A 27,750-nucleotide genomic window follows, 5' to 3' on the forward strand; every position below is an offset into this window, starting at 1 on the left:
TATGGCTTAAGAGTTAAAGCTAAGTTATGGCTTACTGTAGAAAGCCTATTACATTTGAGACTGGTGTCTTAAGTAGAGTCTTAAATAAAATACTTACAAAAATATATCAAAAATTGGATAAACTTTTGACGTTACATATGCAACGTATCGACACTTAACATGTTACATTAACTGTTGCGACGGACATAATGTAAAAAAGTATATATTGTATTTCGTGGCTGTGTTCCAAAATTCATTGTCAGCGCTGAAAATTTACGTCACGTCTATATCACGTATATTATACATTTTCAGCACTGACAGTGAATTTTGGAACACAGCCATTGTTAGTAATCAGTTTGAAATGCATTTTAAAATTCGCGCGCGTCTGCGCGATCAATACACAATCACTTATTGTCCACGTCTCGATTATCTCGAAAGAGTCGAAGTCTCGAATCGATCTCAAATCGAAGTAATCGGTAATCGTTTCTGTCAGCTCGTGTTCTTCGTAGCCACGTTTGTATATTTGTTCACGATGAACGCGTGGATGCAATACTTCAAATCCATTCCAACGCATATGGTAAGTAACGAAGTCTTTGAATAATCACGCTGAAATGAATATCAATCCACGATATGTCCAAGGCGAGTGCATTCCTTATTCGCGAGGTTAGGATTACCAAGGCACCATATGTCAATGCGATTGATACCGCGAAATAATTTATGTATTTACTTAAATAACATTGTAAATCTATAAATAAATTTGTTAGTTCTATGTTTATTAGTTACTTGTAAATTTGTATTCCATATATGCTATTTCCAAGCCCTATAAATTTATGTACTCTTATTATTTATGCTATTTGTTTTAGGATTATGATGGCCAAGCTAGAGCGGAGAAATTGTCGCGGGTCATAATAACGTTATTTGGGGTAAGCTACCATTTAAAAATGTTGAAAATATTTGAAATTATTATCATAGTTGAAATAATATAGAATTAGATTGATCAAATGAAAAGATGATTGCAGCTATTTCCAGCATGATATCAAAGTCTATTATGTACATTTGATGTTGGCTACATATGTAATGTTACATGTGTGTAATGTGCATGTGACATCATGTGTCCTCAAACAGGAGCCGTCCAGTTCACTCATTAAGTCAAAAAATAAAAATTCATTTCAAAAATTCATCTTACGAAGAACAACATGCAATGTGATATGATTTCTAATCACTGAAGACACCATGCCAATTGACTTCAATTTATTTCATTTTCTATAACACAATTTTCACCATACATGGCAATTATCTTATGACGAATGTCGATTAGAAGATATCACCGTATGTTTTTCATCAGACAATCCAGTCTAAATGCTTTCTATGCTTATCAAATGAATTGACAATAAAGCAACTGATTACTGATTATGCTCTTTACAACGCTTCCCAACGCTATTCAAAGATACGTTGTGCCCGTTTAACATTACATATGTAGTCAATATCAAATATGCATAATAGATTTTAATATCATGCTAGGAGTGATTGCTACAACGTTCTTTACTTTTTTAATCAAACTTATACATATTTTTTACAGGTAGTCGGCTTCATTTGGGGATATGCCATTCAACAATTCTCGCAAACAATCTATATTCTAAGTGCTGGATTTGTTATGGCAGCATTAATCACTGTTCCTCCATGGCCTATGTACCGTCGTAAACCATTGGACTGGCAAAAACCACAGTTTGAAGTTGTTCCAAAGCTCAAAAAGAAAAAATAATTGCCTGACATTTAACACCTCTAACAAAATCTAATATATTATGCAATCTTCAATATGAATTGATTGCTGATAGTGCATATGTACCACTGAGCATTTTCAGTTGCAATTATGAGATACAAATGTCCTTAATGTATGAATACAAGTGCGTATTAGAACAAGTATGAATGTGAAAGACTTTAGATTTCTTTTTTGTAAGATACACAAATATTGTACTTTAATGTGTGTTAGTTGTAAATGCGAATTACAAATAAAATAATATTTGCATAAAAATATATTTACGAAAAATATTTTTACGAATTTAAGTAATTTATAAATAATAAGATAAAAGAAAATTTTAAGAGCAATAAGATTTTCATGCCGGCCGAATTGATGATTTTGATGAAAGGAATAAAATAAATCAAGTAAATCTGTTATATACAGATAAATTGTATTGCATTAAAAATAATCCTGTTTTAATTATTCTCTATTATTATATTATGCAGTACTGTACATCCAATTCTTCTTCGTGTGCATTATATAATAAAATTTCAGCATTTATTAATTGTCATAATTAATAAATGCTGAAAACAGAAACGATTAAAGTCATTTGATTATTCAATAAGCTTGATACATATGTAAGCAATATATTTAAAAAATGAGATTTCTAGATATAATTAAATTTAATAAGCGGCTCGCTAATTTGGAAAAATTAATAATTTTCTCGAATAATTTCTTTCGAACGAGCATATTATCTCATCGCGTTATACATAAAACATTCATAATTACCATTTCGCATAATGTAAGTTCAAGAAAGTGTAAGGCAATAATATATAATCAAATAATTGCCCGATGTTACATCGCTTCAGTTTCACATTACAGGTTCTTACGTAAAGAAAAAAAAAGGAGGATATCCAAACGTAATCCTTATACACTTGCAACAATTTCACACGAGCGATAGCGTTTCCCTTCCGTAACGGAACTGTATTCTTATATAATCGTAACAGAAATGGCAATGGCCACGGATCACTTCTCGCAAATCATTAATCGATCAATTACGCGTCCTTCGCCATTGCAACACGCCGCGCCGTTATCTTGATCAGAGCCGTTGGGCGAGTTCCAACGTTTGACTTTCATCGATCACGCTTGTTTATTTTGTCCGATCGCCAACTATCTGACCATCATTTCCTTCAAAATCACCGCACCTACACTGACTTTCACAAATAGCGGTTTCGTGCAAAGACGATAATTGTCGCGGCTCAAAAAAGACTGGGATTTAGATATGATATAGTTAAATTATAATGTCCAAGGCTTTCTCTCCTTTCCTGCTTACACTACTTCTAAGTCAAATGAGTTTGTAAATTTATAAAAATTTAAGCTGTTATATTTCACAACTTATATTTCGAAAATGGCTTACGAATTTCGAGTCGATTTTTTTTTAATATTAAATATTTCAACTAACCTGTGCTGTTTCCATAGATTAAAATAAACGATCGGCTTCATAGGTAATAATAATCTTTGTGGCTGAGTCGATACATTATATTCGCTCGTATTTAAAATAAAATAGATATATCTATACAGGGAAAGAAAGTACGCATTACTTGTAACGCCGGCCGTTACTATTTATCGTTATTTTGTTGTAATAATAATTTAATAATTTCGTTGCAAATTTTTTATATAAGAACATTAGAATTGGAAAAGTCACTCGTTATTTGTAACGATACTTATAGCTTGTTGAAAACGGAATATATCCATCCTATGTATGTACATAAAATTTGGCGAAAGCGAGAAACAAAATTTTTAGTGCAGCCAAGATGGCACTAAATTTTGGGGTGCAACGACAAATAACAGGCTCAAATAAATTACTCACTCTTGGCTGTATCCAGCTGCATCACTGCTATCTAATCGATGCTCTCTCAATCTTCTCCCTCATCGTTCCATCGTTACTGCATCTTTCTGATACACGACGAGATCATGCGCTTCTTTTTCTTGATCTTCTTCAATAGAAAAGTCGACTCAGGTTAGCTTCAAACCCTCTAATCAAAGGGTGCTTTCCATTTGATGACACAAGTCGACACAAGTATCGTTCTATCTTTGTGAATCACTTTCTGAATGTCAAAGATGCATTCGGAGAGACGCTATTAGCGCTATTTGTGTCATTCTATCCTTGTTTTAACGTTTAAACAACGAAGATAGAATGATAATGTAGCGCATATAATAGCATCTCCCCGAATGCCACAAGAAGAATAAAACGACATTTATGTCGACTTATGTCATCCAATGGAAAGTACCCAATGAGAATCTAATCCTTTTTGCTTCTAGGAGACTCCTATGGAGGCTTACGCGGTCTCAAGTCTCATTACAAATATTTCAAAGCATTTAATTTACCAATTAGAAAAAAAGTTTACCATTTAAAAAATGCTTCAAAGCATCAGTAGCATTATGTTGAGGCTGACTGTACTCTTATTCAACTAATATCGAGCGAAAAATTATCACGAATGTAAATACGTGACATCATCGTGATGTCCGTGACGATCACGATGACGATCACGTACGCACTACTTTATCGAAGTTAGAAGTGACGATCGCGCGGCACTTCAGGCGGTACTCCCGAGGTCTCAGGTGTGTTCTGAAGTATGAAGCGCATGAAGGATAAAATGATACCACAGTATAGGGCGACACAGTGATCATGTCATCTTTGTTTAACATTGGCAAACAACAAGGATGTAATCCATTGTGTCACACCGTGTCATTTGTGTCGCTTGTTGGAAGACACACATAACTATACAGCACAGAAAGATTGCAAAAACATTGAAGAATGATTTCACTGAAACATTGCAATATTGCATGGTGGTTGCGAAACGTTGCTGAATCATTGTTACAAAATTCCAACAATGTTAAGGTGTCCGCTTTTTGTTATATTGCAACAAAACGTTCCAGCAATATTGCACTGTAATGTATTTGATAAATTTTTTACGAAAACTCTCTCTAAAATGAGAACTATTTCTATACATATATATATCACTAATTTTAATTTTTCTACAAATCGCATTTCTAGCGATATGTGCTTTCCAAAAGCAATTTTTTTATGGTAAAACCATAAAATATTCCAATAAATGTGATATTAATTCTGGAGGATAAATTTATTCGTAAGGATAAAACAGGTTTGTGTGAACAAACTACAAATATTATCCACATTAATAATACAGTCGCTTGGTAAATTAATCATGGATTAATCGCAGTGATTCTTTTTAATTTCAACCTCTGAATCAATTGAAATCAATTTAAAAATGACAGTATGAAATTTATTAATAAAGTTCGAATGCTGGTTTCTTGCGTCACATCAGGCATAAATACATCATCGATCACATAATTTATATTTCGATAAATTGTTTTCAATAACTTAATTGCTTATTGTCTTATCCGATAATGATGCATTGATTATATCCAAACTCGATATTATACAATCTTTTGATTTCATTTTTATATTTATTTAAAATAAATATAAAACTCAGCTAATAAAATAGCCGTCAAATAATAGATCAATACATTTTTTATTTAAATATAAAATGGATTATATTAATTATTATATCATAAAAACGACTGTTAAACTAAAAGACTACATAAATATTATAAAAACACTTATATTTTTATATTATTGTAACAATTAAAGAATTGCAGTTTTGCAATGTTTGTAGAATATTACAAGCATATTACTACTGATATTTTGTAGACATATTGTTAATTTAATACATTTCTATAATATCTCTGCAATATTATATTGCAGTCTGCAATATTGTAACATTGCAGCAATATTGCTTCAATCTTCTGTGTTGTATGGATAATCATACCCAGTAGCAACACTGAACGTCGGCACCTTTGATGTAAGTATTCTTAGATCACATGATTCACCGCTATGTTGTGAAGTATACACAGTAGAGTTAGATGATAGGAGAGGCTCTTAAATTTGAATTTCTATTAAGCTTCTAATACGTCCGCCATATTCCTAAGTGTACAAACCGATATATGCGCACACTAAAAATTGCACTAAAAAGTTCACTGTCGCTGGATATGATTATATTGTGATGATACCTCATGCGCTTCATGCGTAATTCGAAACTTACCCCCATTAGAATTGCGTTTTAAGATAGAAACTTGGCTCGCGGTTTGGAGAATTTGACGTATATATGTATATAAATTCATTTTATATATTATCATACGCATCAAGACAAGGATCAAAATTTCTTTTGTTTCAAAATAATAAGTTATCTTAAATTTAATAATAAATATACTAATTACAGAGGCCAACTGTTTATTGCAACTGTTAATTAATACTGATTTGCTTATTCAAGAACTACTTTTTATGAATACTATTTATTTACTATCGTAATTGTGCTATTTTTGTATTAAAATTTTTGATTCCAAAATACGTACATTATTAAAATGTGTAATAATTATAAGATACTTTTTTATGAAAATATAAATATTAATTTATTAGAATGTTTTGAAAAAATAATCTTGTAAAATAAAAATTTAATGGACCAATTAATTGTTTTGCATCATAATAGTATTATTCATTTTCAGATACAATATTATATCACAAAAAATCCCTATTAGATTATGTATTGTGTCATGTTCTTCGAAGCACATTACCGGTCAAGACGCAAAAAGAACTCGCATTAACGCGCGCACATAGCGAGGTAAAAATCGCTCGGCGTTACTTCTTACACAATTGGAAGATATACCAGATCCACACTGCTAATAGCAAATTTCTAAAACCATTTCGAGACAAAAATTCTAATATCTCAAATGTCGGGACTATAATAGTACTTGAATTATAAGCATTTAGAATTAGCCAATGATATCGCTTAAAGTTGATGTATTTAGATGTGGTTAATATTTCGCAACAAAATATCAATCACAACTAAACGAGGTATTTAAATAGACATAATTCGCAAATTCTAAATGCTTATTAATTTTGATGCAGTAGGTCTGGGACATCCATATTGATGAATTCATCGGAACGAATAATCGCTCAATCATATTTTTATATTTATGTTTATTTTTTTTTTCCTATTCGACTTTTTTTCGACCGAGCGGCTACCTGCTTCGTATTGAGATACCCAAAGGCGAATGTGTAAGAGGTTACGAAACGCTTTCTCCTTGTATGATGAATATTTTAAGTATGCAGCTTGCACCACTTCCTGTTACACCGATTGGGTCTGCCGATATGCTATCGAAAAAAAAAAAAGAAAAGAGCATAATTGCAGTGGAGCGTGTAATATGTACAACATGGTCTTGATCGTTACCTTGGTCTTAACACTGAATGGTTTGTTTGGAAAGCTTCGTAATCGGTCTGAATGCAGGAGAATTGGCAAGAATGCTAGTATTCTTATATGCAGCTGATGTACGATATCGATAAGATACATGCGTCTATAAAAAAAATTTAAGTTAACAAAATTAGACACGTTTACTGCCATTCGAGATATTAATGTGTAATTTCGAAATTGTATCTTTCATTCAATTGCAATTAAAATTAATACTTCTTTCGCTGCATAAGCCTTAGAATTTACTTTAATAAATGTGTTAATTTTAACACATATGAAAAATTAATGTATTAAAGTGTTATACAGTCAAAGTGTTATAAATTAATGCATTTATTAAAGTAAATTATAAGAATTCAATAAACGCAGCGAAAAAACTATACATATACGTTTTGTATTTATAATTATACATATAATTGCAAGGTAAAATAATTATGGTTAGAAGTTTCTACAGTTATTGCTATAATGTTAGTAATAATAATTATATTAATATTTTTATTATATTTATATTATATTTATATTTCTATTTATATTATATTTATAATTGTATTAAAAAATATACGTTAGTACCAAAAATTACTATAAATCATATATGTTTACAGCACAGAAACTTGGAGCAATATTGCTGGAATAATCTATGTTATATTGCAGTTAAATTATAGTAATTGCAACCAATTTTTGCTCTCAGTATATATAAATATCACGGAAGGAAATTATTGTTAGGGGAAACACGATACACAGTATGCAATTATGTGTGCAAGGTATCATTCGTGTACACGCGTTACATCAATAATGATATATTTAGCATCATGTTCACACGTGTTCGCGTCCATTTGTATTTGTGTCCAACTTTCGCTAATCTAATATTTTATTTACGATTAGAGGCAATCAATTACGATGTAAATTAACTTCCTTCAAATTCCACACGCGATATTTGGGAAATCGTTCATTATATCATTCGTGACTAGGATTATGTATATACGACGATTATGTATATGTCGCGATATCGTGTCACACTTAATAATGAATTCATAGAACTTTAACCTTTTACGGAATTAATCAGACTTAAGTTTCTCTCTAAAACCAGAAGCTGTTTCAACGACGCAATGCTACGAGTGAAATCAGTACAATTTATTGATGCTAAAGTGAGGACTTCCTGCGTTCGTGCATATACACGAATATAGTGTAATCTTTTTATAGGATAATCAAGAGTAAAAGTATTACAATGAGAGAATCCATCTCTATCTATTGTGCGTTGGTCAAAGAAAAAGGAAAAGAAAAAACACATCCAATGAAATATTTTTCAGATCAAGAGAGGAGAACAGTGTTTCACTTCGTGACGTAACGCCTATTTCCTGATATTTTTATAACATAACAGAATATATAAATTAATTTATGAACTAATGAGAAATTTATGTTTTCGAGAAATTTTCAGATTTTTGTGCGCACTCTCACTTTTTCTATTCACTCTCACAGAAGTTCTTTTATGTAAATTACATATACCATCTTTATTATATCATAATAATTAATTTAAATACGAAATTACAATGATGAATTATAATGATGAAAAACAATAAGAATTAAAGTTACAGAATAATAGTATTATTATATAATATATCATTCTATAAAATATTAATTACAATGCACGTTATTAAGATAAACAAAGTAATACTTTCACTTAATAAGTCAATTCATTATTGTTATACAATCAAAAAAAAAGTTTTCACACGTATTAAACTGGACGTCATTTAGCAATACATTTATCAAAATAATCCAGTAAGTAATTTCAATAATTATTACATATGTGTACAATAAATTAAATGTAATGGGAGAATAACAGAAGAGTAAACGAAACTTTTAGGAGGCGAAAATTGAAACATCAAAATGTAAAGGAAGCGTAAATGCTTCTTTTACATTTCATTGTTCCAATTTTCGCCTTTTAGAAGTTTCGTTTACACTTCTGTTACTCTCCCATTATTCGATACTTACGTTCTGATTTTTATTTTCATCGGGGAAGTCACAACCATCGCGGACTCACACTTTTTTAGAAATTATTTTGACAAACGCCAACAAGTCTGAATCCGATCCGTGAACGAGAAAAAGGAAATTGCTGGAGTTACGTACGATTGTACACGTTATCGTGCAAAATCCGATCTCAGTACGCTGAGGCACACGCATGCTCGATCGTATTGCCGCATTTCCCGCACCTTCGAGACGCAACTTACACATATCGTACGCACAACGGAAAGTTACGTAGCTCTGAAACGAACGTAACGCAGACCGTACGTTTCCTTGCTTTTACGTAACCCCCTGGATCCCGAGCTACTTTGCTCTCCCACCCCGTACAATTTCACCGGGTAGTTTTGATCATCGCCGTGTCCGTTCTTTATAAGCGGACATCCCCGACGATCAAAACACAGAATCGTATCGACACAGTTTGCAAACAGTGCAGCACGCACAGCCGTCATCGCCGCCGTGAATTTTCAAAAAATAACCGTAGATCGATTAAAACAAACAGAGTCGAAGATGCGCTCCCACACTATCGCTGTGAGTGATTTACTATTATATACCTACGTATTATTTTCATCGCACTCTTTTCGGTACTTCCGACGTTCGTCGTTTGGTTTTGTGGTCGTCAGTGATTTTAACAGTACAACTAAGTGTATACCGCGTCAATTTTGCAAAAATGTGACTTTGTGATTGCAAAATTTCTCTCGAAGATGAGAGTTCCCGGGAGATATTCGAAATTTCTTGATATTCAAATCGTAATTTTGTATAATTAAGTTGTACTCTTCCTATTCAGGCGAAATTTTAATTAACCCTGCGTTTCATTCTATCTTTCTTCCGAAATATAATGAATGATAAAGGTAGAATGAAGCTTCAACGCGTGTGCCCAAAGCGAACGTAGGATATATGACAGATAAGCAAAATTTTTTAATGTATATCTTTTATCTTACTATACGGCGATAAAATCCATTGACTGTTTGTAGAGCTGTAATTTTTTTCCAGTATTTAATTAGACTAAATAAATATTCAATAAAATAATCATTGAATATACATTTTTCGAGGGTAATGCGTTTAAACTAGTAATATATCTCAAAGCTTACGTTCAAGACCAAAATTACGAACTTTTGTTATAACATTAAAATTCTTCCATTAGGAAAAAAAGAAAAAAAATTGGTTTTTTCATTGACTGGAGAGATCTTGATTAAGTAAATGATAACACAAGCAGGTAAAACAAAAATTTAATGTTTGAACTAAAAATCAGATTTTTATGTATTTTAACGCTGATTTTTATGTATTAAAACACAGAATCTGATGTTCAATTTGCTCCATCACGTTACAATAATAATACTGGAAAATCGAGCTGTTTTCCGTCGATAAAAAAATTTGTGATGTGATGGAGTAATTTGAACATTGAATTCGATTTTAGAGCGTCAAAATACATAAAAATATCAATGTCTATTCTTTAAATAAAAAAATGTTTTGTGTAATCATTGTTGCTTGAATTTATAGAAGCCCGGTGCTTTTACATCGTTACGCAGGAAAAAGACGGATTTTAAGAATGGTGAAACGCGAATTTAAAAAAAGCCGTGCATTTAAATGACTTCTGTACGCGACGCACTTTCGATATTACAAACAAACCGCGATCACCCACCTCTCGTGTTGCAGTTGCTCGTGTTCGGAATAATGGCTGTGGTTTTGGCATTGCCGGGAGGTCATCATCAGTAAGTAACGCTTCAACAGTTTTTTTTTTTTTTACTTATATTTTAATCTAGAAGTTTCACTCTGTTAGAACATCACACCTCTCTTTAAAATTACTTATAATTTTAATTATTTATAATATAATATAGATAGTTATTATATAGTATAATTATTAATAATTTTGATTACTCATTGCATAATAACAAACAATTAAAATAATAAATAAATAAGAAGAATAATTAAATATGATATTCTTTTTTTTATTTGATTTTATTTGATCTTATTTGATATCGATCAAAATTTTACTTATAAATCATTTACTTGTAAATATGATATCACATGAAAAATTGAATGATTTCAGTGAACATCATGTAATCCACGTGCCTTACAAAGTACATACGATCCATCATCATCACACGAAAAAGATCCACGTGCCCGTACATCATGTCGAGAAAGTCCCCATTCACATTCCGTTTCCAGTGCATCATGTCGAAAAAGTACCAGTCCCAGTACCTGTTCACCATGTCGAAAAAGTAGCCGTACCTGTTCCAGTTATACATAAAGTTCCCGTCCCTGTACCAATACATGAGGAGAAACATGGTTGGTTTTAAACGGACGGCTTTGTCTTCAATTCCAATTATGTTATAGGTTTGTACCGTCTATTTGTAATTTGAACAAAGGTCTGATTAATACACTAAAATTATATCAAATTAAAAAAGACACATTTTTAATACATATTAAAATTTTTACAGTAATTTTAATTTTTTTAAAAATATTTTTCAATAATTTTCAAGAAAGAAGGAAAGAATTTTATATAAGTATACTTTACGTAGGATATCTCTTTTTTTTAATTATAACAGTATATAATAATTTATTATATTTTATTATAATAGTAATGTACAAGATAAAGTCTAGGACAATCTATATATTGTGAATATGTATATCTATAAGTTATCAATACTATTTGATTTTTTTTATCGTAAAAGTATAATTACTCTAACTTGCTAATTGATTTATACGTATACTTAACGATTTGTAAACTGGGTTTTCAGGTCACCGTACAAGGTGGAATCCGAGTAAGTAAAAGTTAATAAAATTCATTCCTCATTGTGGATCCATTGATAAGAAGTTTTCTCGTAAAATACAAAGAGGATGAAACTGATCAGTACAAAATTACTCGCGCCACCAGTACAGCATTAAAAATTTAGTGTAAGAACCAACTACTCTGTGCACGCATGTGTACTCAGAAGCGAAATACTTGTATATACTTTACTTCACGTTACACTTTTTTATTATTTTTATATAATAAACTCTTTTGATATAAAAAGAAATATTTGGATGGTACTTTTATTCATTTCCTTTATTTTTATTAAATAATTACAATTCTAAAAATTAATAATTCGTAGAAACCACAAGGAAAGAAATTATTCATTTGACTATCTAGCTAAGTTTATTGAAATTTTTTAAATACTATCTGCTACAAATTTTGATAACAAAAAGTCGCCATATTTGATACAAATTTTGTTATATTCAAAACTGTCAGCAAATTGATGGCAGATAAGGAATAAAATTGATGGAAAAAAGAAGAAGCAATTCAATCAAGTCATTAGTTTATAAATATGATTTATTTTACACAATTAACAATATAGAACGATAACAAACAAGTCGTTCAGACATCATCAGACGATTATGATTAAATAACTCTGTCATAACAAAGTTCCTTAATCATAAGAATATCGCGAAGATAATTTACCAGTCGACCTCTTCGTGTTTATGGTCATCGTGTGATTTGACGTGAATCGGTATGTAAATTTTCTTCACGTGTGTATGATGATGTTCGTGAATATGATACGGCACGTGGATTTTGAAGTGCGTGCTAAAAGCAATTTCAAGTTTCTCTAAATAATCTTAATGTATCATATAAAACTGTATATCATTTAAAAAGAAGCAATTTATATGAAGCAATAATGCAAAAACTAGAAAATTACTGTTCGTGATGATGACCACCAGGATACGGCATTGCCAATACTAAAGCCATTGTGACAACCAGCAAAAGAGCCTAAAGCAGAAAGATGTTACATAAGAAATACAATAAAAATTTTATTTTGAAATATTTAAAAACATTGTTTTTTACACGTCATAAACCATGCATACGCCTATGATTTAATCCATAATCGGATTAGAGACAGATCATAGATCTTATCTTTTATTGGAAAAAGTTAATCATATACATTGTGGTTTTATCAGAAAATCGAAGAATAAAATGGAAGTAATAATAATCAAAGGGATTTATCGTAAAATTGTAATTATTAGGTAAAATTAATTTGATAATGAGAGAAGAGATATTATCGAGAATGTTTGAGGTAATTTTTATACAGACGCATAGAAATGTAAATTTAGACGTATAGAAATGTAAATTTATGTATTATTACATCAATCTTTTCTCGTTTTTTTTGTCATTATCTCTCTTTTACAAATACTTATATAAATATTTAATATTTAAGCTAATTAGGAAATAATTAGTTTATTTATAATATATTTTTTATATTTTTTATTGTATTTTTTTAATTGTCGGTTTTTTCTTTCTATTTTAATTAATTTAAAATAAATGTTATTAAAAAAAAATTAACTTTTAAGTAATTAATAAGCTAATTGTTAAAAACCAATGCAGTGATAAAAATCAATTTATTACTCATAATTTATTAACCTATTATAAAATAATAAATACTTTAGCGTAAAATAAAAATAAATAAATAAAGTAAATAAATAAATTCAAAATAAAATCTACTGTGTGTTTTATAAAATTATTAATCATAAAAAAGTGCACATATTATTCTTATTTAACACAATTTTTATTAGAAAAATCTCAGAGAAAATGTATTTCCTGTTTTATCATTCACATTATACTAAAATAAAATAAATTTCAAACAAAATGAATATGCATACAACAAAATTCTCAATTTGTAAGATTTTGTAAAATTAACAAAATATTTTCGTATTACACATAAAACTTGCTACAAGTTGTACATCGTCTAAAATGGATTTGATCTGTATTTTTCTGTTTCAACAAAGTAACTATTGATGATTAGCATATTACTGAAAGGAGAACTAAAAATAAAATCGTCACTTTATTAAGCATCCATACAAGCGCATTTATCTCGTCTCGCTCAATTAAATGAATCGACATCACACAACATAACGAATTCACACTCAAATCCGATACCCACGTGTATTTCGAATTTGAACATGTTCACTCTATATATGCGCTAAATGTGCGCTTAACTCTTCTGAGAGCGGAGTTTAGTGGTGACTAAAAGTCTCTTTCGCAGCCCGCCTTATAAATAGAAACATAGTCAGTGAACCGTGTATGAAAACTGAACAACAACGGTGGACTTGTTTTCTTGAAAACAGTTCCTATATGAACCACTTTATTTCACTTGAATCACTCTCACCTAAGTGGTTTACGCAAATTTTCACGTGTAGTTTCACATGCACATTGTCGTAAACATAATTTTCGCAAAGTTCTCTGTTGCAAATTTCGACGTTCACGCTTTGATTTGTAGATAGACTTACATACCTTTCAGTAGAGTGTGGTCACCTTTGCGAGTTATCTAGTTTGAAAGTATCAAAATACACTTAAAAAAGAAACACACCCGGAAACTCGCCGGTATGATTTCTCCTTCGAAAGAAAATCGACGCATTATTCTCCAAATATAATGAAAGTAAATGAGTTGCTTCTTCATCAAATATCATAGCAACATTGTCAGGAAGTAGTAGTTATTAGTTAAAATTAAAATAAAAGATGAAAAGAATTACATACTCATAAAGAGAAAATTGTTCTGATGAAATAACTTCCTTTCTTTACCTTCAAGTGAAATCGATTTACCGCAATTCAAGTTGCACAAATTGCATGACTCCTCGAAAAAGCGACTGCGAAGAATTCTGATTTTCCCACCCATTTTATTTCTTATTCGATTTCTTATTCTTATTCGAAATTATGTCGCTTATTACATTTATTATATAAGAACGGTCATCACGGTTGATTAATAATCTCTAGTCACTTACATATTATGTATATATAACCAATTAATTAAAGATATTACATTATGAACTTTTATGCAATTTACGTAATCCATTACGATATACTCTCGATTTTTATGATTAAACATGTCTATAATATTTCTAAGTACATAACTACTTAAAAGACAATTTTCTTCTTTATTTAAATTATTTTTAAATATTACCTATGTAATCCGAGAATGTTGTTTCTTTTTACTTTCAATAATTTAAAAATATAAAATACAATAACAAATGTAACAAATTTTATATCATTTTCTCTTTACGAGTTTTTTCTCGTAGGTTTATTTTATAATAGCCTTTTATATATATATATATATATATATATATATATATATACTGTAATAAAAATATAATCACAAATTGAAAAATTCTCTTTATTATAGAATATATACACACATATGTATATATATATATATATATATATATATATATATATATATATTCTATAATAAAGAGAATTTTTCAATGTATAATCATATCTTTGTGATATTCTTTATGGATTAATAAGAATACAGGTTATTATTCTCGTTTTAGTGTTCCATGACACATGTGTAAACAGTTATATTTTACATACATACAAGTGAAATCGCACCTCGTTTATTACATGATTGGTTCTTTCACTTTCTGCTTACTTTCGATTTTAAACTAATCCAGCGTTAACGCACTTTACGATTCAAATGCGATTTTATTTTAATGCCAGTTAACAGATGTCGAGATTAAAGCGCTACGTAAAATTGATGTACTCATTAAGAAGTGAAAATCATGTTTGATATATATATCCCTGAATAGAAGTATTCCTCTTTTCTTACAGAAAGCAAATCGTATAATATGATATAGAGACAGATATATTTAATGAATAATAAAAGACGTAGGGATAGAGATATAAATAGAAAAAAAATCAAATAATGGACTTTATAAAATTTTGTACTTTTTCAGAAATAAGTATATTTAATTAATAACTAGCATAAATATTTAAATTAATCTTAACACGAGTATTATTTATTTTTTATTTAGGTATAAACACGCAGTATGTAATTTAGAAAATATGTTATAGTTATTATTTAACAATAACTATAACATATATAATAATACTTATATAATAATCATAATTTTTATCATCCTTTGAACTCTTGAAATTCATTATAGAAAAATCTAAAATTTTTTTCTGCATTGTCTACAAGTTACAATCTGCATCATCATCTAAACTAATTTCCGCTTATTCTGAACTTCCAATATTGTCTAAAAAAGTTCAAACTCTTTGTTAGGTGCTGGAGATTTAAGTAGAAACAAATCAAATTTGCATTTTTTTATTAAAAAATATGTACATTTTTTTCAATGTTTTTCTATTTAAAAAAATGATTTTTAAAAAACAAAATTTAAATATGCAAATATCAATATATTCTTTTTTATTGTTAAATTTTTGCCAGTTTGTGTGAATACACATTCAATAAATTTATTATATACAAAATATCATGTAATTGATGTTGTTCGATATTTTTGTTACTGCATTACATTGAGATATTAAGCGGAAATAAGAGGCTACAATTTATGTTTGTTATATACTAACGATCATACTAACCATCTTCGTAAGTTATTTCCTGCAAGACTTCCTTATCATTTATCGTGATAAATGATCATACTAATATTACTATAATGTATGGACAAGTATTAATGTAAATTAGAAATTAATGGATAATAAAACAAAAAATGCAAGTGAAAGCGAAATCTTTGCTAATATACACTTTGCTAATATAAAATTTAAAAAAATTTATATTTTATTCAAAAGTAAACTGTTCAAAAATAAGTACAAGTTTAATAGATATAATTGGCTAAGTATATCATTATATTCAAAAACCCTATAAAACTTTATTCAAAAATTATTTATAAAAAATGAATATGTTATTAATGCAATTACTCAACAATAATAATTCAACACCGTGCAATGAACAGATATTGTGTTTCTTCAAAATCTTGTCGATTATCCAGTCTATTGTTTATTTCCTTTTACATATGGGAGGATAGAAAGACTTCTTTTGTTTAACTCATTCTGTGGTGTTGTGTGTATATGAGTTTCTTGTCCTAAGCCTGTATTGATTGTTCTGTTTATATCCTCCTGTTTATATCCGTTCTGTTGCGAGGTTTATTTCAAGTGGTTGAATTCTGTCTGCAGATTTAGTATCTCTCTATCAGAGGATATATAATGCTCTATGCACAAGAGTGAATTGCTGCCTATTTTTGTGCTGGATGGTGATTCCGCATGTAAGTATCTATCAGTGTGTGTTGGCTTCCTGCATATTTGATGACCCAGTGTTGTCAGTTTCTTTTGTGATAAGAACATCCATTCTTAATTGAGTATATAATTCAAACATAAAGAAAAAATAATGTCATATATTAAAAACATACAAAAACTTTATTGGAACAACATCATAATACAATGTTCTATTTACAAAATATATTATATGTACAAACATTATATATATATATATATATATATATATTTAATTATTTTTTGATCGCAAAAATTGTGTATATTTTCTAAAGTGCTTGGTGAGCAAGGCACGTAAAGATCTAAATTGAGGTGCGTGCCGGATTTAAAAATGAGGTATAAAAATATAAAAATAATAAAAAATAATGTGTAACATAATCGTAATCATGAATTATTACGATTTTTATAATTATATGCGCTTAATAGCTTTTATCACAAACCAGTTTAAATGTCTTTAACGCTTACTTGAATTTATAATTGTAAATATTCCCATTTTCTACTATATCTACTTCTAAAGTAATGTCTTCAGCAATACATATTTTTAAAAATTTGTGATTTATCGTATATAAATTCAAGTATTCAAATAATATTTCCAAAAAATAATTATTTTTATGATAAATTTTTCTCGCGGTATCATAAATCTGTCGTAAAAATTAGTCGAGTTAAGTCAGCGTGTATTTGTTTCAATATTTTACTGTATTAATTTATTATTCTATAACAATTGAAAAAATTGTCTAATCTAGTTTTTACGGCGTCATAAATATAGTAATTAAGTCGGGTCTATTTGATACAATGGTCTACATTAGTCTACAAAGAGTAAGATAATTTATTTTTAAAAAATGTCAAATTAATTTTTTACTGACTAATTGTTTAAAGAAACTATTTTTTGATGAATCTATACATCCGTCTTTCCTATGACTTTATAGAAATATAAATTACGTATGTCAGTTTGTCGTCATTTCGTTATGTCAAATAATAATCAGATGTAAAACCAGTGAAATAGTCTCGTTTAACATATTTCTGTTGATATTGTTATAAAAAATTACTAATAAAAATTTAAAAAACCAACAAAATTTCAGTCTTAAAATTCGTACAAAAAAAAATAAACAATATTAAATTCTTCTTTGTATATATGGTATATCACACAATTAAAGTGGCAGCGTAATGATTTCTACTGAAGATTTAAACTTGCTTTTGTATCAATCAATCAAATATCAGTTGGAAATATGTCAGTGTGCAGATATTTATAACTGTAAATAACTGCAATGTCCAACTTGTATTGATTACAGTAGAATAATTTCTTATTTCTTTTTGTGATAACCGGAGAAACCACCACTATGACCTCCACCGTAACCACCACCACCGCCACCTCCACCGCCACCGCCGTGACCGCTTGAATAGGAATCGAAGCCGCCAGAACTGTAACTGCTTCCGCCGTGGCCACTGAAAAAATATCAATATGAAATATTATACGTGTATAAGATAATTTATGTACAATAATTGAGACTTATTATTTTTTTTATTAATATTTATTTCTACAAATGTAAATTAACTTTAGCAAAATTCGACATTTACCTGCTACCAAAATCAGATGATATACTATTGCCATAACCGCTGGAGCCATGATCATCTCCACCGATATCATGTCCACCAAATCCACCTCCTCCGTGACCACCACCAAAGCCACCACCGCCGCCATATCCACCTCCTCCTCCAAATCCACCGCCGTGACCACCTCCAAATCCACCGCCGTGGCCACCTCCAAATCCACCACCGTGGCCACCTCCAAAACCACCACCATGTCCTCCTCCGTATCCACCACCTCCTCCAAAGCCACCGCCGCCACCTCCATGTCCTCCGCCAAAACCACCACCTCCATAACCGCCGCCGCCACCACCATGTTCATCGTGCTCTATGATAATCCCGCCGCCTCCGCCACCTCCTCCGCCGTAACCGCCACCTCCGTGACCACCTCCAAAACCGCCGCCGCCGCCGCCGCCATGTCCTCCATGGTCTATGATAATACCGCCGCCTCCACCACCTCCGCCGCCGTAACCGCCGCCTCCGTGACCACCTCCAAAACCGCCGCCGCCGCCGCCGCCATGTCCTCCATGGTTTATGATAATACCGCCGCCTCCACCACCTCCGCCGCCGTAACCGCCGCCTCCGTGACCACCTCCAAAACCGCCGCCGCCGCCGCCGCCGCCGCCATGTCCTCCATGATCTATGATAATACCGCCGCCTCCACCACCTCCGCCGCCGTAACCGCCGCCTCCGTGACCACCTCCAAAACCTCCGCCGCCGCTGTCACCATGTCCTCCATGATCTATGATGATACCACCTCCTCCGCCGCCGCCATAACCACCTCCTCCATGGCCACCTCCAAAACCACCGCCACCGCCGTAACCTCCTCCTCCATGACCACCACCATGATCTACAATGATATCTCCACCTAAAATAAATTATTGTTTTTAACATTTTATTTATTTTGATATCATAAATATGATACAAAAAGAGAAAGAGAAAAAGAATGAAAGAAGAAAGAAAAAGGAATTTTTTATTTAAACAAGATAAAAATAGAATAAATTTCTATTCATGTTTAAAATAATTTACATTAATAATTATTAAGTGGAAACTTTAATTTCATCTCTTTGCATTTTCTTAATGCATTTTATCACGAATGCATTTAGTCATTAATCACATATATTCATTGCTTAATAAATAATACATAGTATAATATATTATTTTTCTTCCGGCGTTTCTTTTCCTGAATACCTCTATCTTTACAAATTCATTTTATAAACAAAAAAAAAATTGATATTAATACTTTGAATATTATTAAAAAATAACAACATTCAAAATTAGAATGTATCTTTCATAACAATTTCTCCTTACCTCCGCCAATATCGTCATGACCACCAATATCGTGACCACCTCCAAAACCTCCACCTCCTCCATGACCCCCTCCAAAACCACCTCCGAAACCACCGCCTCCTCCGTATCCACCTCCATGACCTCCTCCGAAACCCCCTCCATGGCCACCTCCTATGTCTCCAGGACCGGAAACATCAATGTGATGATCATCACCTCCGCCGCCTCCACCTCCACCTCCGTGACCTCCTCCGCCATGATCTTCATATTTTATGATATGTTTTTCATGTTGCTGCACTACCTCCGGTAAATGTATCCTTATATGTACACTGAAATATAAAAAGTGTGCTTAAAACGAGGAACAGCGCGGTCCTAATTAACGTACATTTTAAGATGTCGGTAATTACAGATATGCGAAGAATCTTATTTCTCATCTTCTTTCACTAATTTGTACATGAATTAATTGCATTTCTGAATAAATTAATTATACACAAACGTGTAATTAATTACACATGAGTGTTTAAGTAGGCTGCTATAAAATGATATAAATTTATTTTGTTGGTATTTTCTCTATTTTTAATTATAAAATTGAATCTAACATTCTCTGAAAACATAATTCATCATCGATCATTATAATAAATTTTACTAATATTTTTATGATTGGGACTCACTGCTCATGTCCAAAGGTTGCGAAGCCTACTGATAGAATATTTGCAAGAATGATGACCTTTATCTGCAATTAAATAAGTCTTCTTAATAATCCATTATTTTTTTAATTTCAACTATATGAATGTAATAAATGTAATGCTAAACGCGGTATCATATAACTTAAAAAACGTATTTTACTTATTGTTTTCCATATTGTTTCCGAGAATTATTTATGAGTATCCTTGTATGCATTACAAAATAAAAAATCGGAAAGATTACATATATAATATTGATTTACAATATTACTCTTTCTCAAAACCTGAATGATTATTCTTATGTATTTTTAGATGACGAAAAAAAATATAAAGTTCTATTACATCCATAAATGTCAAAAAAGTAAGGATTTTATAAACAAAAAAAAACTGAAAATTGAGTAATTTATAACTTTTTTCTTATACTTTACAAAATAAAATCATCATTTAGGTATTGAGAAATAAAAATCTTATTAACAATATTTTTTACATTAAATATTGTTATTGATTTTTAAATCGATTTTTTATTGTGTAACAAAAAATAAAATTGAAAATAATTGCTAAAGCAAACAATTCTCAGTTACAATAAAATTTTTTAATTAATCAAATTTTTTATTAATAACAAAAACATGCATTATAAATATATATAGTGTGTTGAAAATTTTTATTATAATTAAGTACAATTTTAAACTCTTTCAGAAAATTATTTTTTCTGTATCAAAAAAAGATCTGCTCTGATAACCAAAATTTTATTGTTTGTAATCATTAATTTCGACTTACAACTTTAAAATTTAATTACTGTACACAGAAAACTATTTTATTATATATTATTCTTATTAAGTTAAAGTTTCTAATTATTACAATAGTTCGAGCGAAATTATAAAACTGTCATTCGCGCGATTGTAGATTTGGATGCGAAAAAATCCACTGAACGAAGACACTTTCAAACATCAATTGCACGCAAAGTCCTGTATTCTCAGTGAAACGACGGTTTTTATCCATTTAAATATCTTACAGCGTATTTGATTTCCATTCTGGTATCCAGGACGCTACTGGATCTTGAACTTTTTCCTTCCTCCACAGCTCACCACGGCGACCCGGTATACACTGTCATATATGTGCAGCCGCGGTCTTACCTGTATATATACCAGACGAGAGGAAATACCGGAAGAACGGAGTGGGGATGAAATAAAGATCGGGTACCACCGCACCGGAGGTACTCTCGGAAGAACACTCAAAAAGAAACCGACCGCGTGATGACGTACAAAACTGGTGGGCATACCTCCTCGCCGTATACCCGAAGTACATGTACCAGATGATGCCTGCTGCATGTAGGCACGTAATGCGTTTCTGTGAACAAGAACAACCGTGACCCAGCTTGGTCAGAAATTCAGTTGGTAGAGAAATTCACGTTTGAGCTTTCTCGATTTTGCCGACATATGTATATCGATATTTATGATGATTGATTGCCATTAACTATTCTTTTCGGTAATCAGAGCATATGCAGTATAATGTCTTACTAGTTTCTACAGCTGATACTTCACAACTGTTGTATACCAAAAATAAATTTTATAAACGAAAGAGAAATGAAAAAAGCGGAGAAAAGATTTTCTTTCATGATTGTCCTGATCTTCTTATTATACTAATCTGACCTTATCTCTGCGCGAGCAAAAATTATATTGGTAGATTAACTGATTTGTAGATTAATCAAAGATATTGCTGGTTATTTTTTTCTCGCACCGTATTATTTAAGAATTCCATTGCAATTGGCAATTCGTGATAAGCGCATTGCAATGATTGATCTTTATGATTTATGAGTTTGGCGCGATATGTGAGTAGATAGAAAAAGTATTAACATCGATTCAGAACTATTACTTTTATTGGTTATACACTTTCCCCGATTTCCAGAATAAAATGAACTAGAAAATAGAATATTATAAACAACTCGCATATCTCTTTATAATTCCTGCTCAAATATTTCAGTTATAAAAGAAATGCATGTTTACGTACTGCATAAGAACACGAAATTTAAACATATGATCTTTGATCTTTATTATCGTGTATTATCGAATTTATTTTTATAAATATAGATAATAAATATAGATAATAAATTATTAATTACAATTTCTTTATTTGAGTAAGTGCAAGTACAGGCCAACGAATGATATAGAAACTATAATAAGTCACAATATGTCGCAAAATCACCACTTACAAAATTTAAGTAAAATCTGTTAACAATTTTTCTTAATAGATAATATTTTAATTTCCCTGCACAAAGTTGGCATCGGTGTGTTAAAACCATACACAAATCATACATCTTTTTCAATGACATATATAAATTATGCGATATGATAATAAACATTAACTCTTCTCGGATAACATATACATTATTCATAAAGTATTAATTGTATGGGAACGCATAGATTTCCTTACAAAATACCTATAATAATGTAACACAGAATTATATACGTTTACACGCACACACAGATATGACTTACATACATGATTTAACTTATCAGCAACGATCACTTATCGTTTGTTACGCATATCGCGTGAGAGAAATTAATTCTATACTGATTAAGCAATTGTATTAATTATACAGATTTTAACCGATCGCGGATATCGACTCACCGCAAACTAGAACGAGCAAATAACGTACGAACGCGCAAATAACATATAATCAGTGTATATAGATAACACAAACACATCGTAGTCAAAAGCAATTTAGCTCTGATATAATTATACTTCGAAGATTCTGCATAATAACGTATTTATATTTTATCTTAATTTTAAACTCATTTAATTTTAAACGCAATTTTTACTATATATATATATATATGTAGATTATTGTAAAGTTAAAGAGATTATATATGAGTTTTAAATTAATTGCATTACTACTTCAAATCTTGTCATTTAATCAAAGATATTCTTAGATTATTAATGATTACTAGCTTCTAGAATAAGTCTTACCTTATAATCGATATTACCTTATATTGTATAAAATGAATAAAGCATTTGTTTAATTAATATTTGAATTAGTATATGGATATTAAATAAATGTAATTATGTAAATTGATATTACCTGATAAATGAATTGGTATTACCTGAAAAAGCACGCAACGATTTTGAGATGTCAAATAAACTTTTATTCATGATGCAAATAAAGAAGGATGTTAAATTAGAGCTGCTTCTTTGCTAAAATGAAAAAGTTTCGAGATGTCAAGTTATATGTCATATTAAAGGACTAAGTTAACAATCCTCAAGATAACCGATACACTTGACTCTGCTTTCAGTTTTAATATGACACATAATTTATACATCTCGGAACTTTTTCATTTTAACCGAAAAACAGCCCTAACTTAACATCCTCCTTTATAATAAACACATGTTAATTAAAAGAAATTTATAAGAGAGGAGAATAAATTAAAAAAATAAATATTATAATTTTATTTTTTGTGCCAGCTTTTTTTGCTGATTAAATAAAAAAAATAATAATTATATAAAAGAATTTCGTTTTGTCTCAAAATTCTCTTTCTATTTTAATAATTAATTAGATCTAAAAAGTACCCTGAAAAAGAATTCCCAATGTCTATTGAATTTGTGTTATTAACATAAAATTAATGAGTTAGTAAGAACAATAGATATAATAAATTTCAATCCAATTTGAACTTCAACTTTCTCAAATCTTCACATTTCATTGCTGTACAGGTTATTGCCAACTACAATATATGCGAGTATACATTTCGTTACATTCGCAACAAAGAAATAACAAGTATATCTACTCAAACAACTCACTATTTAATTGTTGGGAGATTTTTGTTAATGCAACCATGTGAAAGCACAGAGTGGAAAATTACCTCGCATCTTACAGTAGCGTTAATTACGTGGAGAATTTTTTACAAGACGTTTTAGATATTCAAATGGTATGAATGGTATTCAATTTAGGTACATTCATTGAACTACATTTGCTCTAAATATCTTTGTGCTAATTTTTATTTTTTTATTAACAAAATCGTTTAGCGCTATAAATCGTAAGCTAATAAAAGATTTTCAAAAAAACTGAAAGAGCTAATAAATTTTAATAAATAATATAACTTATTGCAAAAGCGCTATCTTCAACTGATTTAAGAATTTATTTAATTTAAAGATTTTTTTGAATAATTGATTTTATAAATATCTATATTAAACCTATGTTAAGAATGTTGTTAGAGATAACACTATTAAATTTATTTCTTTAAACGTATTTTTTTAAAAATATGTTTTTGAAGTATTATTATATATTATCATAGATTTTAAATATTATACATAGACATGTTATCTCAGAAAAAATAATTAAATATCTTTTTATATAAGAAACAACATTTAGATCATTATAAACGTCAAAAAACGTCAACAATTAAGTAACGGTATTTTTTTTCACATTTTTTCTAAAAAGAGCTTTCAACTTTCAAAAAATTCACAGAAAGTGATTTATTAATTTACAACACTCAATTAAAAATTTATGATTCTTCAGTCGGCATGTCTACATTGTCTATCTCGTACAGTACGTTAATGGATCTCGTACACACGTGTACATCTCGAGCGTATAGGTACTGTCGGGTAAGAAAATAGAAAGTAACAGGAACACGCGGGAGGTAGAATAGGGTGCAGGGAAAGGAAGAGTGAGTGAAAATAAAAGGGTGAGAGCGACCGTGTGTAGTGAACGGGAAGAGACGGAAACGCATACCGCGTTACATTGAGAAAGACAGCTGCTTGTGGCGAATAACCGTGAGAGAGGCTCTCTCGGCTGTATTGTGCCGCTCCTTATCCTTTCACTCTTTTCCCTTATCATATTCAAGCCTCTGCGGCAAATTTCGCGACAAAATGATCGCTAGCCGCGGAGACTTCTTTTTACTACAAATTGCTGGCCTTGATTCCGCACAAGCTGACATTGACACGGTATCTCCGGTTATATCATCCGTCAATCCAATGCTCGAGCATGTGCATTTATTATGATTCGAGAAGAATACAATTCTACTCTTCAATCTTAATAGAGCTTCAATTTTAACGAAATAGACTTCCTTAGCAAAATAAAATTAATAGTCTAAGCAAAACATGTTTTCTTACATCTAATCATTTAAGATTCAAGAATCGATATCGATGCTATTCGAGAAAATATACAGGAAACTCTCTTTTAATTTCTAAACATTCTTTTATTTTTACGCTTTTTACGTAGGTAAATAATAAAACTTTTCCGGTAGAAATGATTTTGTCGTATATGCTTTCACTTATATAGCTGCATTTTTATATAAGTACATTTAAAAATGTTATTTCATGTATTTATCATTTGTGTATTTATCACGTATAATATCAATTAATAAGGAAGTATTTTTAGTTAACGATACAAAAGATCTCTATATGTATTACAACGATGATATGAAATGATTAGACTGTAAGAATATGATAGATTGTATCTCTTACGTTACGTCTTATTGCTAATCATGTAATGTCTGTCATGATATTTATCGAGATATTATCTTTAAACAATAAACCGTAAAAATTATTTAATAGCAAATAAACAACGAAGTGCTTTAAACAAGTATATTCTTTTATGTATTCGCATTATGCCATGTAAAAATATGAATACATACTTTTCTTTTACAGCCGAAGAACCAACGATCCCATATATTTAAACTCTCTACTGTTATACGATATAGCTGCGTGAATGTTACTCTCTTCAAACAAACCGCATATTAATGCTAAAAGTACTGATTGTGAGTGGTCATTATTGACCATTCTATTAATATCAAGTATTGTATATTTTTTTCTGGAAAAGATGGAATTTAAAAATTTTTTGATTTTTTAATAATTATACCTATCGATGAAATATTTGATTTTTCGTCACTTTCTTTATTTTTATAGGAAATAATTTATTCGCTTGATCTTTTTAATGAGTAAAAAACATCGCGTCGGTACTTGTAATGCCAACGAGGAAATTGCGCAAACCAGTTGTAGGAATTAGCAATTATTGTACATAGACGTTCGGTGTTAGTCGAAGCAAACATTTAGATGTATGAATGAATATCTTAATATTTCCGCGTCTTTATATTTCATGTCTTTACCTTCATTTATCTTATACGTGATTTATTATTAATATGTTCGAAATATATTATTGCAAAAAATCCTCCTGCATTGCGTTTCAATTAAATGATAGAAATTTTATCCGCTTTTCGAACTTCCTCCTTCTTACATTAAATGATGCGCTACAAGCCTTCATCGATGCAATTCGTCCGACGATTATTACTTTCACATGCTTCCGCAAGAAACTGGTGAAGGTGCACCGAACGACCTTACCTTACAATCAAGATCAAGATCAGCTTTTCGCAGTCGGAATTAAAACGATCTGCCGTAAAATTTATTTCAAATGTACGTATTCAAATGCACGAAATTTTCAAGCAGCTGTTATTATTACATACTTCTAAAAATATTAATATTATACAATGGAATCTGTTATATTTGTCAAAATTAAAAACATTTCAGCGAAATTAGAATAAAATTGTCGTTAATATAAGTACTTAAAATAAGTTCACTTTTGATCAGTGATAAGATAATATTTTGACTCATTCATGGTAAAAATTTGAAAATCATTTTTTAATTGCGTTTGAGAAAGTGATATGTTGAATTCATTGATTACTACATAAGAAATTTGGCAATCAAGTCATTATAATAAAATTATAAAATTATAAAATTATAAAATTATAAAATTAACGTTATGAAAAAGTTAATTAAAGGCTACGTCTTTGAACAGACAATTACCACTCGTATGACAAATTATATAAAAACCCGATATAATTCACGAATTATTGCGGAGCCCTTTCCCGATCCTTTCACTTTCCTTGTTCTCTGCTGATCCTCTGCTTTTGATTCCATTCTTGTCGATTACAACCGTGAGCGGCATCTATAGACGGTGGGATCGCCAAGAACGGCTTTCTCGACTTTCAACCGTTCAACCGGTCATCGGTCTTCCAGTGAAAGTAACCGGAACGAGAAAGGATGCGATCTCCGTTGGTGACCGTGATCTCCCAGCATTACTTTGCTCGAGTGATGGATAAGACGGCCGATTTTTAC

The 27,750-nt window shown here is 30.5% G+C and overlaps 5 protein-coding genes across 8 annotated transcripts in view; 2 read left to right on the top strand and 3 right to left on the bottom strand.

The window, feature by feature from the left end:
* Positions 1-4,695, bottom strand: part of LOC105151827 (uncharacterized) — a 67,222-nt gene extending 62,527 nt beyond the window's left edge. The window contains exons 1-3 of one of the 2 annotated variants that reach the window (XM_087402497.1): positions 4,126-4,695; positions 3,588-3,714; positions 3,180-3,290 (exon numbers count right to left, since the gene is read on the bottom strand). In XM_087402497.1, coding sequence (XP_087258623.1) covers positions 3,180-3,220 — 41 coding nt within the window. In that variant the 5' untranslated portion in view covers positions 3,221-3,290; positions 3,588-3,714; positions 4,126-4,695. Of the gene's footprint in view, positions 1-3,179; positions 3,291-3,587; positions 3,908-4,125 lie in introns of those variants that run through there. The other variant, XR_015544022.1, reaches the window with a different exon arrangement.
* Positions 403-2,011, top strand: Spase12 (Signal peptidase complex subunit Spase12). Its single transcript, XM_011065761.2, has 3 exons — positions 403-556; positions 843-902; positions 1,559-2,011. The coding sequence occupies exons 1-3, from the start codon at positions 512-514 to the stop codon at positions 1,739-1,741; spliced, it is 288 nt and encodes a 95-aa protein (XP_011064063.1). The 5' UTR covers positions 403-511; the 3' UTR covers positions 1,742-2,011.
* Positions 4,696-9,445: 4,750 nt separating the features above from the next.
* On the top strand, positions 9,446-12,077 carry LOC105151826 (uncharacterized). Of its 3 annotated transcripts, XM_087402499.1 has the most exons (5): positions 9,452-9,588; positions 10,202-10,273; positions 10,558-10,769; positions 11,108-11,394; positions 11,799-12,077. In XM_087402499.1, the coding sequence occupies exons 3-4, from the start codon at positions 10,645-10,647 to the stop codon at positions 11,355-11,357; spliced, it is 375 nt and encodes a 124-aa protein (XP_087258625.1). In that variant the 5' UTR covers positions 9,452-9,588; positions 10,202-10,273; positions 10,558-10,644; the 3' UTR covers positions 11,358-11,394; positions 11,799-12,077. The 3 variants fall into 3 exon arrangements, with proteins under 3 accessions (XP_011064060.1, XP_087258625.1, XP_087258626.1); XM_011065758.2 differs by lacking the exon at positions 10,202-10,273 and having other exon boundaries at positions 9,446-9,588; positions 10,714-10,769; XM_087402500.1 differs by lacking the exons at positions 9,452-9,588; positions 10,202-10,273 and having other exon boundaries at positions 10,454-10,769.
* Positions 12,078-12,333: 256 nt separating this feature from the next.
* LOC105151825 (uncharacterized) lies at positions 12,334-14,462 on the bottom strand. The gene is made up of 3 exons (XM_011065757.2): positions 13,974-14,462; positions 12,735-12,805; positions 12,334-12,622 (listed from the first exon to the last, which is right to left on the bottom strand). The coding sequence occupies exons 1-3, from the start codon at positions 13,992-13,994 to the stop codon at positions 12,496-12,498; spliced, it is 219 nt and encodes a 72-aa protein (XP_011064059.1). The 5' UTR covers positions 13,995-14,462; the 3' UTR covers positions 12,334-12,495.
* Positions 14,463-18,304: 3,842 nt separating this feature from the next.
* Positions 18,305-22,091, bottom strand: LOC105151823 (uncharacterized). Its single transcript, XM_011065756.2, has 5 exons — positions 21,659-22,091; positions 20,635-20,696; positions 19,988-20,292; positions 18,668-19,544; positions 18,305-18,535 (listed from the first exon to the last, which is right to left on the bottom strand). The coding sequence occupies exons 1-5, from the start codon at positions 21,674-21,676 to the stop codon at positions 18,394-18,396; spliced, it is 1,404 nt and encodes a 467-aa protein (XP_011064058.2). The 5' UTR covers positions 21,677-22,091; the 3' UTR covers positions 18,305-18,393.
* Positions 22,092-27,750: the final 5,659 nt, after the last annotated feature.

The sequence above is a fragment of the Acromyrmex echinatior genome, chromosome 2 (assembly GCF_024713525.1).
Source record: "Acromyrmex echinatior isolate Ae372 chromosome 2, ASM2471352v2, whole genome shotgun sequence".
In the NCBI taxonomy this organism is placed as follows: Eukaryota; Metazoa; Arthropoda; class Insecta; order Hymenoptera; family Formicidae; genus Acromyrmex; species Acromyrmex echinatior.